This window comes from Manis javanica, chromosome 14, assembly GCF_040802235.1.
Source record: "Manis javanica isolate MJ-LG chromosome 14, MJ_LKY, whole genome shotgun sequence".
Taxonomy (NCBI): Eukaryota; Metazoa; Chordata; class Mammalia; order Pholidota; family Manidae; genus Manis; species Manis javanica.
Window position 1 is genome coordinate 49826168 of NC_133169.1, and position 19105 is coordinate 49845272.

Sequence of the window (19105 nt, forward strand, 5' to 3'; positions counted from 1 at the left end):
GGCCTCAGGGGGGTAAAAGTAACGGTGTTATCAGGGCTGCATTTTTTTCTGTAGGCTTTAGGGGAGAATCTGGCTTCCTACCCCTTCCAGCTTCTGGGAGCCACCCTCATTCCTTGGTTAATGTTCTCTTTCTCCATCTTCAAAGCCCACAGTGTCAGGCTGAATCTTCACACTGCCATCTCTCTGTTTCCCTGTTACATTCCCCCTTCCATTTTTAAGGAACCTTGTGATTATATCAGTCCCACTTGGATAATTCAGGCTAACTTCCTGTTTTAAAGTGAGCCGTTGAGCAGTGTTAATTCCAGCTGCAACTTTAATTTCCCCTTGCCTTGTAAGAGAACATGTTCCTAGGCTCTGGGGATTAGGGTCTGGGTCTGTCTGGAGACCCATTACTCTGCCTACCACCTGTACATTCAAGTAACTAAAGACATGTAAGATACTAACAAAAAAAGAGTGACCTAAGTCAAAATTGCAGAGATAAAAACAATAATGTCTGAACAGAAAGTAAGCTGACTAGCTTTAATGACAGACAGTGTAGAACAAAAGATGAGTGTACATGAAGACGGAGCAGTAGAAACCATCCAAAATGCAAGACAGAGGGAAAGAGAATCACAAAAGAAAAGGAAAAAGTGGGCTAACCTCAAACAGCCCAATGGAGTCTCCAAAGAAAATGAGATATGGGGAGGGCATGGCAGACAAAAAAGTACAAAGGAATAAAGGTAAGGATACCAGCAGTTATTGCCCTGGAAGCAAGACAAGGAGGAAACAGTCGATCCATATCTTTAAATTTTTATGTGCTGCATAAAAAAATCTTTCAAAATGAAGATGGAATTCATGTATAAAAGGCCGAAAAGATTATACTCTCCAGTAGACCTATACACTACAGGAAAGGTTAAAGGAGGTCCTTCAGGCATAAGGAAAATGGTGTCAGTGGCTGTACAGAAGCTAACAATGGGAGAGAACCAGAAGTGTTTTGATTGTGAGTTAAAACCTGATGTTTTTCTTTCTTCAATTTCTTTAGGAGATAACTATTGCAAATCACATACCTGATAGGGAATAAATATCAGAATATGTAAAGAGCTCCTGCAACTCAATAACAAAACATTTATTGTGCTTTCATTGTCTGTGGAAGGTTATTTGACTTGTTTTGTCTCCTACAATAAGTTTGCATGGGGTATGATTATAATCTTTTTGTGTTGCTCACAAAATTATTCTGTACTGTCAGGAGGAGGTCATTGTTCATATGGGGTAGGTGTGGGCCAGCTAGCTTTCCACACAGCACAGTTAGAGAGTCTGTCTGCAGCTGTGTCTCTCTGCGTAGCCCCCACCAGGACTTCTGACCCGTCTCCCCAAGTGTCGCAGGCTTCTCTGTCCTTCAGTCCTATGTTCCTGCCTTGCTCCTTCTCAGGGAGGGCTCTTTTGGAAGGGAGTTCTTGCTGGACATTTTGATTCTCAAGGGCGCACACCACTCTTAACATTCTCTGATCTTCCCTCAGCCCATTTTGTTTTGTTTTGTTTACTTACATGTAAGCTGGAGCCTGAGAAATGTGCTCCCCATTTCACTGGTAGTTTTTTAGATTTAAATGCTGAGGTTTCTTTTCTTTTCAGTGAGTAGTCTCTCTTGGGGGGAGGGAGGTCTCTTTTTCGTGATTCCTAGATTCCCTAGCTCTTAGGGCTGTCAGAACCCTTTTCTCACTTTCCTCTCCTACCTCTGCACGGCTGTGATTCTGTAACTGTGTGGGCTAATGCTGCAGTTGGCAGTTGGACCCCACTGCTGGGTTTGTGGGTTTTCATCTGGTTTTGTTGAATATTTGTCTGTGGGCTTTACTTTTACACTTAACATTGCTCTGTGCTCTTACTGTATGACGAAATTTCATAAGATTTTAAAAATTACCATGCCACCAGACTCTCAGACTCCAAGAAGGAACTAGCAGTTACCAAAGGGGTTGAGGAGGGTGGGTGGGGAGGTAGGGAGAAAGGGATTGAGGCATTATAATCAGCACACACAGTATAGGTAGGTCATGGGGATGGTAGTATAGCACAGAGAAGACAAGTAGTGACTCTTTAGCATCTTACTACGCTGATGGACAGTGACTGCAATGGGGTGGGCGTGGGGGGGCTTGATAATTTGGGTGAATGTTGAAATCTCAAATGTTGCTCATGTGAAACCTTTATAAGATTGTATATCAGTAATACCTTAATTTAAAAAAAAAATATGTTAAATACAGAAAGAAAAATTACCCTGCTACCACCACAATGTCCCAGTTGAAGGCCACTCCAGTCTCACTTTTCTTCCTGTCTTCCCTGAACAACTCTTGTTAAGGCCACCTTGACCTCAAACTTCATTCCTCAAAAACTGAATTCTTCCAAACCTGCTCTTCCTGAATCTTACCCATGTTTTAAATGGTGATTCTGTTCTCTAAGCTGCTCAAGCCAAAACCACAGTGTCACCTTTGATCCCTTTCTTTCTCTCATATTCCACATTTAAGTCATCGGTTCTCTTGGGTCTACCTTTCAAAAAGATCTTACACATTAACAATCCAAAAAAGAAAATTAAGAAAACTATGCCATTTATAATAGCATCAAAAGAATAAAGTACTTATGAATAAACTTAACCACAGAGGTGAAAGACTTATACACTGAAAACTATAAAACATTGCTGAAAGAAGTTATAGAAGACACAAACAGAAAGGTATGTTCGTGGATGGGAACAATTAAGATTGCTAAGACATCAGTGCTACCCAAAGTGATCTACAGATTCTGTGCAGTCCCTACCAAAATCCCAATGACATTTTTGAAGAAATAGATCTATCCTAAAATTCATATGGAATCTCAAGGAATCCTGAATAGCCAAAATAATATTGATAAAGAACTGAGTTGGAGGTTTCACACTTCCTCATTTAATAACTTACTGCAAAGCTACAGTAAACAAAACAGTTTTGTGATGCTGGCACAAAGAGAGACAGACCAATGGAATCAAATAGAGAGCCAGAAATAAACCTTCATATATATAATTAAATGAATTTCAACAAGGGTGCCAAGACCACTCAATAAGGAAAGGACAGTCTTTTCAACAGATGGTTCCAATAAAACTGTATATCCACATGCAAAAGGATGAAGATAGACCCTTACTTTACATCATATATCAAAGTTAATGCAAAATGGATCAGAGGCTTTAAGTCAGAGACCTTAACATAAGAGCTAAAACTATAAAACTCATAGAACAAAACACAGGGGAAAAGTTTCATAGCATTGAATTTGGCAGTGATTTCTTGGATATAACACCAAAAGCACAAGTAGTAAAAAAAAAAAAAAAAGGTAAATGGTATTATATTCAAATTGAAAACTATTGAAAACTTTTTATCAAAGGGCACAATCAAGAGAATGAAAAGACAACCCACAGAGTGAGAGAAAAATATTTATACATCATATATCACAAAAAGGATTCATAGCCATAATATATAAATAACTCCTACAACTCAACAACAAAAATAAGCAATGCAGTTTCTTTAAATGGGCAAAGAATACAGCCATTTCTCCAATGATACACATATGACTAATAAGCACATGAAAGATACTCAACATCGCTGATCATTAGGGAAATAGAAATCGAAACTGTAATGAGATACCACTTCATACCCACTAGAATGACTACTGTCAAAACAAAAAACAGTAGGTTTGGCCAGATGCAGAGAAATTGGAACCTGCATGCAGTGTTTGTGGGAATGTACAATCATATAGCCACTGTGGATACAGTATGGAGGTTCCTCAGAGAATTAAAAGTAGAACTGCCGTATGACCCAGCAGTCCCACTTGGTATATACCCACAAGAATGAAAGCAGGCCTCAGAGTTATTTGTACATCCATGTTCCTAACAGCATTATTCACAGTAGCTAAGACATGCAAGCCACCCAAAGTGTCCATCAGCAAATGAATGGATAAGCAACTTGTGGTCTATACAGTTGACCCTTGAACAACACAGGTTTGGACTGCATGGGTCCACTCATACATGGATTTTTTTCAGTAAATATCTAGTATCTTTAATTGGATGTCAGGCAACAGATTCCACAGGTGAAGTAGTCAATAGAAATGGAAAAGGAAAAATGTTATACACAGTGGCCCATACCAGGATCGAATTCACAACCTTGGTGATACCAGCACCATGTTATAACCAACAGCTAACCAGCTACTGTGTAGGCCAAAGAGAAACACCAGAATCTGAGAGTAGCAGAGGAGCCCAGGCCTGGGTTGGGAAACCCAGAGAAAGGATGAGGGAAACCTTTGCCCCTTCAGAGTACACCCCCCACACTCAGGCCTGACCAACCTGCAGGCAGGTGTTAGCCCTGGCAGGCACCAGTAGAGCAGCTGATTCATCTTCTCCTTGCTCTCTTTTCTCTATTGGACCCTACAACCCTCTATTTCTTTTCCCCTTTCCTACTCCTTGTTGTATCTGAAGTTAATTGACCCATTTTTATATGCAGAAGGCTATTAGTCTTTAAGTTTAGGGAAAGTCAAAAGGCATGCAGATTTTTTACTCTGTGGTGGATCAGCACTTCTAACCCCTTCCTTATCAAGTGTCAACTGTACATACAATGGAATATTATCTAACCTTAAAAAGGAAGAAAATACTGCAATATGCTTCAACATGGATGAACCTCGAAGGCATTATGCTAAGTGAAATAAACCAGTCATACACACACACACACACACACACACACACACTCTCACACTCTCTCAAGTACCGTATGAGTCCACTTGCATGAGGTACTTAGAGTAGTCAAAACCATAAAGACAGAAAGTAGAATGGTGGTTAGTTAGCAGTGTCTTGGGAGAAGGGAGAGGGCAGCTAGTGTTTAATATATATAAAGTTTCACATTTGCAAGAGTTGTGGGAATGGATGGCGGTACTGGCTGCACAACAATGTGAATGTATTTAAACCATTGAACTGTACACTTAAAAGATGATAGATTGTATGTTATGTATATTTTAACAAAAAATCCAAAAAGGAGAAAAAAATAAAAAACAAATGGGACAAGTAGAAAAGAAATACCAAGATAATAGATTTAAATATAACCATATCAATAATAACATTAAAATATATGGTCTAAACACCCCAGTTAAAAGCAGATGTTAGCAGATTGGATAAAAAAGCAATACCCAACTATGTGCCCTATAGGTAAACCATTTTAAATATAAAACCACAAATAGCTCTAAAGAATAAAAAAGGTTATACTGTATTAACACAAAGTTGAATGTGTATATTAATATCAGGAGATTTCAGAGCAAAGTCATTGTCAGGGATAAAAGTCATTTCATAATAATAAAATAGCCAATTCAATAATAGGGCATTGCACCTAAACATTTATGCATCTACTAACAAAGCTTCAGAATAATATGAAATGAAAATAGACAGAACTACCGTGACAAATAGACACACCTGCAGTTATATAGTTAGATATTTCAATATCCCCCTCTCAGTAATTGAAAGAATAAGGAGACAGAAAATCAGTAAGTATATAAAAGACTTGAACAGCATAATCAATTAACTTGACCTGATTGACATTTATAGAAGACTCCATCCAACACAAGCAGAATATACATTCTTTTGAAGTGTACTCTGGTCTATAAAACAAGTCTCAATAAATTTAAAGGATTCAGGTCGTACAAAATATGTTCTCTGAAGTAGTGACTATACAGCATCTTACTACACTGATGAACAGTGACTGTAATGGGGTTTGTGGGGGGAACTTGGTGAAGTGAGGAGTCTAGTAAACATAATGTTCCTCATGTAATTGTAGATTAATGATACCAAAAAAAAATGTTCTCTGGCCATTTGGAATTAAAATAGAAATTGGTAACAGAAATTCCTGGAAAACCCGCAATTATTTAGAAACGCAGTTCTATATAACTCATGGAATAAAGAAGAAAGGTGAACTATCATAAATCATTTGAGGTGAATGAAAATGAAAACAAAAATTTTGAAGATGCCACTAAAGCAGTGCCTATATTAGAAAAGACAAAAAGTTCTGAAATCAATACTCACAGCTTATAACTTAAGAAACTGGGGAAAGAACAAATTAAACCCAAAGTAAGCAGAAGAAAGGAAATAATAAAGATAAGAGCAGCAGTCAGTGAACTAGAAAACAGGAACAATAGAGAAAATCAGTGACTCCAAGAGCCGGTTCTTAGAGAAGATCAGTAAATTGATAGGCCTCTGGCCAAACTTATCAGGAGGAAAAGAGAGAAGGCACAAATTAGCAATATCAAAAATGAAAGAGAGAAGGGGCATTATGATTAGCACACATAATGTAGGAGGAGGTACGGGGAAGGCAGTATAGCACAGAGAAGACAAGTAGTGATTCTATAGCATCTTACTATGCTGATGGACAGTGACTATAATGGGGTATGTGGGGGGAACTTGAGAATGGGGGGAACCTAGTAACCACAGTGTTGCTCGTGTAATTGTATATTAATGATACCAAAAAAAAAAAGTAAAAAAAAAGTGAAAGAGGAGACATCACTACAGATTGTAAAGATAATAGGGAATATTATCAACAACTACATGACAATAAATTTGACAACTATAATAAAATGAATGAATTCCATTAGAGACACTAATGACCGAAGTTCACTCCAAATGAACAGATAACTCTACATCTGTCAAGGAAATTGCATTTGTAGCTTAAATTCTTCTAAAAAAAGACAACTGCAGGTAGATGATTTCTAGGGGAAGAATAATAGTTCTGTACAAACTAGAAAATTGAATGGGCAGGGTACCTTTCATGGCATTTGATAAATCCAGCAGCATCCTGATATCAACACTGGATAAAAACATCAAGAAACAGGAAACTACAAATTGGAAACCCTTTTGAATATAGATAGAAAAATTCTAAACAAAATATTAGCAAATCATATTCAACAGTATATAAAAGGGATAATTCATCATGACCAGATAGTGTTTATCCCAGGAACTCAAGGCTGATTTAACATTAAAAAATAATATGTTGGGGGCGGAGCCAGGATGGCGGCGTGAGTAGAGCAGTGGAAATCTCCTCCCAAAAACACATAGAGCTATGAAAATATAACAAAGAAAAATCTTCCTAAAATAGAGACCACAGTACACAGGACAACATCCAGACCACATCCACACCTGCAAGAACCCAGCGCCTTGCGAAGGGGAGTGCTTTTTGGAAGTCTTAAAGGGGCAGGACAGGTCACTTAGACCAGAGGCAGGGAATCTGGGGATCTCTGGGCACTCTAACCCCCTGGGCAGCAGGGAGCACAGAGGCCCCTTACGGAGATAAATAGCCTCCTGGCCACTCCCCCTCCAACGGGGCTCCACCATTTTGGAGGAACAGCCCCAGCCAGGCCAAGCCCACAGCAACAGCGGAGATAAACCCCAAAGCAACTGGGCAGGAAGCAGAAGCCCTGTCTGCGCACATCTGCCCAGCACAAGCAACTAGAGGTCGCTATTCTCCCAGGAAAAGGCTACAAACCAACAAGAAGGGAAGCTCTTCCAGCAGTCACTTGTACCAGCTCTGCAAACTATCTCTATCACCATGAAAAGGCAAAACTACAGGCAGACAAAGATCACAGAGACAACACCTGAGAAGGAGACAGACCTAACTAGTCCTCCTGAAAAAGAATTCAAAATAAAAATCATGAACATGCTGACAGAGATGCAGAGAAAAATGCAAGAGCAATGGGATGAGATGCAGAGAAAAATGCAAGAGCAGTGGGATGAGATGCAGAGAAAAATGCAAGAGCAGTGGGATGAAGTCCGGAAGGAGATCACAGATGTCAGGAAAGAGATCACAGAAGTGAAACAATCCCTGGAAGGATTTATAAGCAGAATAGATAAGATGCAAGAGGCCATTGAAGGAATAGAAGCCAGAGAACAGGAACGTATAGAAGCTGACATAGAGAGAGATAAAAGGATCTCCAGGAATGAAACAACACTAAGAGAAATATGTGACCAATACAAAAGGAATAACATTCATATTATAGGGATACCAGAAGAGGAAGAAAGAGGAAAAGGGATAGAAAGTGTCTTTGAAGAAATAATTGCTGAAAACTTCCCCAAACTGGGGGAGGAAATAATCAAACAGACCATGGAATTACACAGAACTCCCAACAGAAAGGATCCAAGGAGGACAACACCAAGACACATAGTAATTAAAATGGCAAGGATCAAGGACAAGGAAAGAGTTTTAAAGGCAGCTAGAGAGAAAAAGGTCACCTATAAAGGAAAACCAATCAGGCTAACATCAGACTTCTCAACAGAAACCCTACAGGCCAGAAGAGAATGGCATGATATACTTAATGCAATGAAACAGAAGGGCCTTGAACCAAGGATACTATATCCAGCACGACTATCATTTAAATATGATGGTGGGATCAAACAATTCCCAGACAAGCAAAAGCTGAGGGAATTTGCTTCCCACAAACCACCTGTACAGGGCATCCTACAGGGACTGCTCTAGATGGGAGCACCCCTAAAAAGAGCACAGAACAAAACACACAACATATGAAGAATGGAGGAGGAGGAATAAGAAGGGAGAGAAGAAAAGAATCTCCAGACAGTGTATATAACAGCTCAATAAGCGAGCTAAGATAGGCAGTAAGATACTAAAGAAGCTAACCTTGAACCTTTGGTAACCACGAATCTAAAGCCTGAAATGGCAATAAGTACAGATCTCTCAATAGTCACCCTAAATGTAAATGGACTTAATGCACCAATCAAAAGACATAGAGTAATAGAATGGATAAAAAAGCAAGACCCATCTATATGCTGCTTACAAGAAACTCACCTTAAACCCAAAGATAAGCATAGACTAAAAGTCAAGGGATGGAAAAACATATTTCAGGCAAACAACAGTGAGAAGAAAGCAGGGGTTGCAGTACTAATATCAGACAAAATAGACTTCAAAACAAAGAAAGTAACAAGAGATAAAGAAGGCCACTACATATGATAAAGGGCTCAGTCCAACAAGAGGATATAACCATTCTAAATATATATGCACCCAATACAGGAGCACCAGCATATGTGAAGCAAATACTAACAGAACTAAAGAGGGAAATAGACTGCAATGCATTCATTGTAGGAGACTTCAACACACCACTCACCCCAAAGGATAGATCCACCGGGCAGAAAATAAGTAAAGACACACAGGCACTGAACAACACACTAGAACAGATGGACCTAATAGACATCTATAGAACTCTACATCCAAAAGCAACAGGATATACATTCTTCTCAAGTGCACATGGAACATTTTGCAGAATAGACCATATACTAGCTCACAAAAAGAACCTCAGTAAATTCCAAAATATTGAAATTCTACCAACCAATTTTTCAGACCACAAAGGTATAAAAGTAGAATTAAATTCTACAAAGAAAACAAAAAGGCTCACAAACACATGGAGGCTTAACAACATGCTACTAAATAATCAATGGATCAATGAACAAATCAAAATAGAGATCAAGGAATATATAGAAACAAATGACCACAAAAACACTAAGCCCCAACTTCTGTGGGATGCAGCGAAAGCAGTCTTAAGAGGAAAGTATATAGCAATCCAGGCACACTTGAAGAAGGAAGAACAATCCCAAATGAATAGTCTAACATCACAATTATTAAAACTGGAAAAAGAAGAACAAATGAGGCCTAAAGTCAGCAGAAGGAGGGACATAATAAAGATCAGAGAAGAAATAAACAAAATTGAGAAGAATAAAACAATAGCAAAAATCAACGAAACCAAGAGCTGGTTCTTTGAGAAAATAAAATAGATAAGCCTCTAGCCCAACTTATTAAGAGAAAAAGATAGTCAACACAAATCAACATAATCAGAAATGAGAATGGAAAAATCACGACAGACTCCACAGAAATACAAAGAATTATTAAAGACTACTATGAAAACCTATATGCCAACAAGCTGGAAAACCTAGAAGAAATGGACAACTTCCTAGAAAAATACAACCTCCCAAGACTGACCAAGGAAGAAACACAAAAGTTAAACAAACCAATTACAAGCAAAGAAATTGAAACAGTAATCAAAAAACTACCTAAGAACAAAACCCCGGGGCCGGACGGATTTACCTCGGAATTTTATCAGACACACAGAGAAGACATAATACCCATTCTCCTTAAAGTGTTCCACAAAATAGAAGAAGAGGGAATACTCCCAAACTCATTCTATGAAGCCAACATCACCCTAATACCAAAACCAGGAAAAGATCCCACCAAAAAAGAAAATTACAGACCAATATCCCTGATGAATGTAGATGCAAAAATACTCAATAAAATATTAGCAAACGGAATTCAACAGTATATCAAAAGGATCATACACCATGACCAAGTGAGGTTCATCCCAGGGATGCAAGGATGGTACAACATTCGAAAATCCATCAACATCATCCACCACATCAACAAAAAGAAAGACAAAAACCACATGATCATCTCCATAGATGCTGAAAAAGCATTTGACAAAATTCAACATCCATTCATGATAAAAACTCTCAGCAAAATGGGAATAGAGGGCAAGTACCTCAACATAATAAAGGCCATATATGATAAACCCACAGCCAGCATTATACTGAACAGCGAGAAGCTGAAAGCATTTCCACTGAGATCGGGAACCAGACAGGGATGCCCACTCTCCCCACTGTTATTTAACATAGTACTGGAGGTCCTAGCCACGGCAATCAGACAAAACAAAGAAATACAAGGAATCCAGATTGGTAAAGAAGAAGTTAAACTGTCACTATTTGCAGATGATATGATACTGTACATAAAAAACCCTAAAGACTCCACTCCAAAACTACTAGAACTGATATCGGAATACAGCAAAGTTACAGGATACAAAATTAACACGCAGAAATCTGTAGCTTTCCTATACACTAACAACGAATCAATAGAAAGAGAAATCAGGAAAACAATTCCATTCACCATTGCATCAAAAAGAATAAAATACCTAGGAATAAACCTAACCAAAGAAGTGAAAGACTTATACTCTGAAAACTACAAGTCACTCTTAAGAGAAATTAAAGGGGACACTAATAAATGGAAACTCATCCCATGCTCATGGCTAGGAAGAATTAATATCGTCAAAATGGCCATCCTGCCCAAAGCAATATACAGATTTGATGCAATCCCTCTCAAATTACCAGCAACATTCTTCAATGAATTGGAACAAATAATTCAAAAATTCATATGGAAACACCAAAGACCCCGAATAGCCAAAGCAATCCTGAAAAAGAAGAATAAAGTAGGGGGGATCTCACTCCCCAACTTCAAGCTCTACTACAAAGCCATAGTAATCAAGACAATTTGGTACTGGCACAAGAACAGAGCCACAGACCAGTGGAACAGATTAGAGACCCCAGAAATTAACCCAAACATATATGGTCAATTAATATTTGATAAAGGAGCCATGGACATACAATGGCAAAATGACAGTCTCTTCAACAGATGGTGCTGGCAAAACTGGACAGCTACATGTAGAAGAATGAAACTGGACCATTGTCTAACCCCATATACAAAGGTAAACTCAAAATGGATCAAAGACCTGAATGTAAGTCATGAAACCATTAAACTCCTGGAAAAAAACATAGGCAAAAACCTCTTAGACATAAACATGAGTGATCTCTTCATGAACATATCTCCCCGGGCAAGGAAAACAACAGCAAAAATGAGCAAGTGGGACTACATTAAGCTGAAAAGCTTCTGTACAGCGAAAGACACCATCAATAGAACAAAAAGGAACCCTACAGTATGGGAGAATATATTTGAAAATGACAGATCCGATAAAGGCTTGACGTCCAGAATATATAAAGAGCTCACACGTCTCAACAAACAAAAAACAAATAACCCAATTAAAAAATGGGCAGAGGAACTGAACAGACAGTTCTCCAAAAAGAAATACAGATGGCCAAGAGACACATGAAAAGATGCTCCACATCGCTAATTATCAGAGAAATGCAAATTAAAACTACAATGAGGTATCACCTCACACCAGTAAGGATAGCTGCCATCCAAAAGACAAACAACAACAAATGTTGGCGAGGCTGTGGAGAAAGGGGAACCCTCCTACACTGCTGGTGGGAATGTAAATTAGTTCAACCATTGTGGAAAGCAGTATGGAGGTGCATCAAAATGCTCAAAACAGACCTACCATTTGACCCAGGAATTCCACTCCTAGGAATTTACCCTAAGAACGCAGCAATCAAGTTTGAGAAAGACAGATGCACTCCGATGTTTATCGCAGCACTATTTACAATAGCCAAGAATTGGAAGCAACCTAAATGTCCATCGGTAGATGAATGGATAAAGAAGATGTGGTACATATACACAATGGAATACTACTCAGCCATAAGAAGTGGAAAAATCCAACCATTTGCAGCAACATGGATGGAGCTGGAGAGTATTATGCTCAGTGAAATAAGCCAAGCAGAGAAAGAGAAATACCAAATGATTTCACTCATCTGAGGAGTATAGGAACAAAGGAAAAACTGAAGGAACAAAACAGCAGCAGAATTACAGAACCCAAAAATGGACTAACAGGTACCAAAGGGAAAGGAACTGGGGAGGATGGGTGGGCAGGGAGGGATAAGGGGGGGGAAAAAGGGGGGTATTAAGATTAGCATGCATGGGGGGGAGGGAGCAAGAGGAGGGTGGGCTGCACAACACAGAGAAGACAAGTAGTGACTCTACAATATTTTGCTATGCTGATGGACAGTAACCGTAATGTGGTTGTTAGGGGGGACCTGATATAGGGGAGAGCATAGTAAACATAGTATTCTTCATGTAAGTGTAGATTAAAAATTAAAAAAAAAAAAAAAAAGAAAGAAAGAAAGAAAGAAAAGGAGGATTACTCCTTAACAGGATAAAACTATTGGTAAATCAAAGATCAACGCATGCTTTAAATATCCTTAATGTTGATCACTTAAAGGGTGTCAGATGATCAGCTATGAAGGTACTCTTTTCTGATAATATTCCTTTCTCTTAATTAAAAAAAAAAAAAAAAGCAGTTACTGTGTGCTGACCTCAAATGAGTTCTGCACAGTGGTATAGAGGGCATGTCAAAGTGTGGGCAAAGGGTCTGTTTGTTTCTACGCAGAAGATCAAGGCCTAGCTTGGATACCCAGAAAATGAACTAAGATACGATATGAGGAGGAGCTTCCAGCATCAGCACTCTCTGGAGGACTTGTGCCGGGGGATGATCATCAAAAAGCCTCCACAGGGATCCGGACGATGCTGCGGTTGTGGCTGCATCCAGCCCACCGTCTCCTGGACTTGCCATAAGAAGGAGGAGGGATATGTCTAAGCTGGCATGTGCATACAGTGAGACAACGAATTTGACCGCATCTGTACTGTTGGAACTCAACCAGGAGTTGGGAGGGGTGCAAGTTGTAGCACTCCAAAATCTCATGACTATAGACTATCTATGGTTAAAAGAACATATGGGATGTGAACAGATCCCAGAAATGGGCTGCTTTAATTTGTCTGATGGTTCAAGTACAGTTGGACAATATCCATCATATCATAGATAAATTTTCACAAATGCCTAGGGTGCCTAAATGGTTTTCTTGGCTTCACTGGAGATGGATGGTAATTATAGATTTGCTTTGTTTATGTCACCGTATTCCTATTATGTTAATATGTGTGTGCAAATCAGTTAGTAGTTTAAAACCTATACATACTTAAGGTACTATACAAGAAGATATGTCAAAGAAATAATCAATCCTCCCAAGTTTCCTTCATATGCTACATCTATAGCTTTTCTTCTTCCTTCCTAATTACAACCCTTAAATAGAATTCGTGCCTCATATCGAATTTACCGAGTATCATAATTCCTCCAGGTGGTAAAGATACCTCGAGACAAGTGCTGGGCATAGAAGCCACAGGGCATAAATCTGCAAAGAAGTAAAAAGCTAACCTTTGCAAGCAATATGGCTTCTCTCTCACTTACGAACTTTACATTTCCCTGTATGGCCCCGGAAGATGACTGGTTAGCCAGAGACGGGTAAGATTCCTCAAGGGAGGAACAACCTAAGACAGGCACAGTCGCAGGGGGGCCATCAGGTGAGAACTTGGGAATCAACAGAGGTGAGGCTCAGAACCTCACCCCCCCTGCTTTGAGAGAAATCTTCTGCATCCGTGGATGTCTTGCTGCCCTTGTCTAGCCTGGATTAATACTTAGTCCATAGGCACACACCTGATCATCTGATCATCTACATTTGCCTTCTTACAGCACTAAACTATGTTTTCTACCTTTATCTTGCATCTACCTACCACTTCAGCATTTTATTAAAAATAAAAATAATAATAATAATAGGAGAAATGTGGGATCAACATATAAATCAAGTACAAAAATCAAACGAATATTCATATTTGACCTGATTGTTTATAGGTCATATTGCATGATCAAAACCGAAAGTTTCTGTGATGACTGCCCTTGTACTGTTCACCATGTAAGAATTTATTCACTATGTAAGAATTCATTCACCATGTAAGAACTTGTTCGTTATGCTTCAGAAGATTGGAGACTGACGAGAATTAGGGTTGAGATGGATTAATGATTGTACATTGAGCGTTGACCCCCCTATACTGAATTTTATTGTTGTTAACAACTATTTGATCAATAAATATGAGAGATGCCCTCTCAAAAAAAAATAATAATAATAATAATATGTTATCATAATAACAAATATATAAAGGAAAACCATGTGTAAATACAGAAAAAACATTTGCCAAAATCCAACATCTATTCCTGATGTTAAAACTTTTAGGAAACTAGGTATAAAATGTTCTGTAAACTGATGAGAAGCATTTAAAAAAAACTGACAGCTATCATCACACTTAACAGTGAAAGACTAAATGCTTTTTCTCCTAAGATCAGGAACAAAGGAGGATTTGTGCTGACAGCTTTTATTTCCACATTGTAATAAAGGTTCTAACTGGAACAACAAGGACAAAAGAAAAGAAAGAAAAGGTACCCATATTAGAAATGAAGAAATAAAATTGTCTTTATTCACAGATGACATTGTCTGTAGAAAATTTGATGGAATCTGTACAACAGCTTCTAGAGCTAACAAATAGGTTCAGCAAGGTTGAGAGATGTTAAATCAAAATACAAAAATCAGTTTTATTTCTTTACAAGCAGTGGATGAGAATTTTTTTAAGTAGCTTTATTAGAGATCATTCTGACAAAAGATGTGCAAGAACTGTATAGTAAAAACTTCAAGAACTCAGTACATAGAACGATGCACAATTTCAGGGCGAGACAAATATTGCTAAGATGTCAGTTCTCCTCTGATTAATTTATATATCTAGTGCAATCACAGTGTAAATCCCAGATAGCTTTTTAAATAGAAATTGGTGAGCTGAACCTAGTTTGTGTGGAATGCAGAGAATCAAGAGCAACCTTGAAGGGGTTGGAAAAGAAAAGACAGTTGGAGGGCTGACACTACCTGATTTCAAATTTATTACAGAACTATAAAAATCATGACTGTGATACTTGCTTAATGATAGAAAAATAGATTGATGACACCAAATAGTGTTTAGAAACAGATCTGTATATTCATGGGAAGTATATTTTTGCCAAATGTACAAAGGCAGTTTAGTGGAGAAAGGACAGCTTCAACAAATTAACAAATTGTTCTCAAACAATTGTATATCATGGACCGGGGGGGAGAGAAACTTCAGTCAACACCTCATACCATATACAAAATTAACTCAAAATGGATTAGAGGCCTACAGAGAGAGCCTAAAACAATAAAACTTATAGAAAAGAAAATAGGGAAAAGTCTTGTAACCTTTGTAACCTTCGGATGGGCAAAGATTACTTAGATATGACCCAGAGTACAATCCACAAATGAAAAATTGATAAATTAACTTCATCAAAGTTTAAAACTCCTGCCACAGAATGAGAGAAAACATATGCAGAAGGACTTGTATCTACAAAATGTAAAATACTCTCTCAAGTCAATAAGAAAATGACTCAGTAGATAAATGGGCAAAAGATGTGAACATCCATCACCAGAGAAGATATGCAGATGGTAAGCACATGAAAAGATGTTCGACATCATTAGTTATTACGGAAATGTAGATTAAAATCCCAGAAAGAATGCCACCTTAAATCTGTTAGAGTGGTAACACGTATCAGTGAGCATGTGAAGTTGGGATTTTCACACTGCTGGTGGAGAGTAAAGTGGATCACCCACTTTTGAAAACACTGCAGCAGTCTTCAAAAGTTCAGCACACCTACCATGTTAGCCAGTCTTCCCTACTTCGTAGGTATTTTCTCCAGAAAAAGAAAGCATATATGTGCCTCACGAAGACGTGTATACATAAAGGATGTTGTTTTCAGCTTTATTTTGTGCAGCCCAAAACTGGGAAACAATACAAATATCCCATCAACAGGTACAAAGGTAAATAGATGGTGGTATATCTATACAATGGGATACTACATAGGGTAAGAAAGAAATGAACTGCATGCAGCAATGTGGATTAATCTGAAAATAATTACACTGAGTGAAAAAGCATATACAGAATTGTACATACTATATCATTCCATTTGTATAAAACAAATACAAACTGTAGTAGCAGAAAGTAGGATTTGGAGGGAATGGAGTAGAAGGGGGACAGAAAGAAGGGATTAGGAAGAGACCACGAATATTGGTGGATGGAATAGTAGATATAATATCTTGACCATAGCGATGGTTTCATGGGTCATGTTAAAACATCAAATTGTGCATTTTAAATATGTGCAGTTTATATAAAGTCAATCATATCTCCATGAATGTATGATAGAGGGGACTCCTGGATTAAAAGGGCATAGCAACCAAATGCGGGGCTTGGACTTTGTATCCTGACCCAAGCCAATGCCAACAAGACGTTCTAGATACAACTGGGCAATGGTAGAACAGCCTGAGTATGATACTGATTAATTTTGTTAGATAAGACAGTAACACCAAATGAAAGCCTGTCTGTTGGAGAAACAGTGAAGACGTTTTGGGCAATGTCACACAATGCCTGAGCACAATAAAAAGGAAGGAGTAGATGAGAAACACAGAGAAATACTGATGATTGAAGCTGGGTGATGGACACATAGAGGCACATTAAATTATTCCATTTTCTTCTGTGTTATTTTTTAATTCCCCCTAAAATTTTTATGTTTCTACATTTTTTTTAATGCTCAGGTAAGAATCTAAGGTCTTTCTTTTAGCTCCTGCCATACTCCTTCAGCACCAGCATCTGCCTCTCGCTTTCGGGTGTGTTATGGGCAGAGTGGCCGTGTGTCCCAATATGCCTGTTGGCACCTGTCGTCCCAGTGTAGTTACTAGTAGGGCACTCTGACTCTCAAAATATTTTGATTTCAAAAGAGATGCTCGCCCTGCTAATGCAGAACTATAATTTCATTCACATACCTGGGCTGCCCACCTATTTGTCTTTACTAGTTACTCCTTTGTCCAGAGTCCCACTTCCTACCCTAGGCTTTTCCTTATCTAACTCCTCCCAGCTCTGTTTCCCAGGTCTTAGCTCAGGCCTCACTTGTCCGAACTGTCACAGCACTTCACCCCCCTGCCCACCCCCGCGTGGGGCTGCCTTCTGCTGCTGCGTCTCCACCTGGGCCTGCTCTGTTGTACACCCTCAGTTAAAGTGTGTTTACCAGTCTCTCCCCAGTTCAGTTGGTGCCTGCACTGGGGGTACGCTGTCTTGTCTTTGCATCGTTGGTGTGTTGGAGTGCTAGCAATGTCTGACAAAATGTTGGATAAATCCAGCCTCACAGATTCTCTGACTTAAGTTTCTCAAATAAATGAGAAAACCCAACCCTGGAAAGGTATGTGCACCCTCCTAAGATTGGCAGAGACAGAAGGAGAGCTCATGACAGCATCTCTTCTGCACAGATGATATGAAAAGGCATTTCAAGGGGCGCTGGAGGTGTCCCTGTGCTAAGGCAGAGCTCGTACTTCTAATAGTGGCCATCCTTGGAGCAGGAAAGAAAGCTATTAGAGCAGCAGTAGGAGCTCTAACATGTACAAGAAGTAGTTCTTTATAATGCTGTTGTACTTCAGATATTTACCAAATACAAAACGCTGTGCTGATGCGATGCCTGGCCTTTTCACTATGTACACTTTTTAATTATTCAGCCAGAATGCTGGAATCTGTGGAAAAACTGCCCACTTTTCTAATTTTTTTATTGTTTTTTTTAGAGTCCTCACATGATACGATATGGAGAGTGCAGTAGGATGACAGGGACTTCTATATGCTTAATTATTTTAAAGTAAAGAACATCTTGTACTCAATGTCTGTTTTTCTTTGCAATTTTCATAGCGTCGTCTTGGAGACGCAGCCAAGAAAGCCATCAGCAAACTGACAACCAGAACAGTAAAAAAGGGCGATAAGGTACAGTAATGAAATAATTTTAATGCAATAAAAGTACCAAAGCAGTTTGCTTTTGATGCAGTGGGAGGGAATACACCGTAACTGTTTGTGTCTTGTTAGATGATTTTTTCAGCATGTATGCTATCTAATGCTTTATTTTAAACTAGCTTCTCTTCAAAATCTTATTCTCAGTATGCCTGTCACTTGGGGGCCCTCCATACAGTTATCTCACTTTCTGGGCTTTAAATACTCTGGCCATTGGTAGCTTCACCAGCCTGCTCACAGCTGTCCCAGCTGTGGGGGGCAGACCTCCAGTGGGGTGGGCAACTTATACACAGAGTAGCCAGGACTGTGTGTTCTCTTCCTCTGCTTCCCGAGACTGTCTATCTCCTGTGTGTTTTAGTTCTTCCCAGTTAACTGGAGAATTGGAGACCATGTTTCCAGGGATGTCGTTCACAAGGCGCTTTCTGCACAGCAGGCTGCGCAGTTTGAAAGAAGAGCAGCTTGTCAGGGTTGGCCCTAGTGGCCTGCAGGATGGGATGAGAATGGCAGTGATGGAGCCTCTGCTGGAGGCCACTAACCAGAATTCCCCAGGCAGATCTCAAGTGATGTAGAGCCCTGCTTCTGTTCTGTAAGGAAAAATAGCAAGTTGATGTTAGAGCCTACATTCGATAAATTCAGGGTTGTCCAGAACGAAAAAATTGCATCTCTAAAGG

The 19105-nt window shown here is 39.0% G+C and overlaps 1 protein-coding gene across 4 annotated transcripts in view; it reads left to right on the forward strand.

The window, feature by feature from the left end:
* RNF130 (ring finger protein 130) overlaps positions 1–19105 on the forward strand; it is a 131964-nt gene that overhangs the window by 62530 nt on the left and 50329 nt on the right. For all 4 annotated transcript variants that reach the window (XR_012125105.1, XM_037002134.2, XM_037002133.2 and 1 more), the window contains exon 4: positions 18339–18410. Coding sequence is in view for 3 of the 4 variants with exons in the window: in XM_037002134.2 (XP_036858029.1) it covers positions 18339–18410 (72 nt within the window). In the remaining variant the exon portion in view is untranslated. The remainder of the gene's footprint in view (positions 1–18338; positions 18411–19105) is intronic.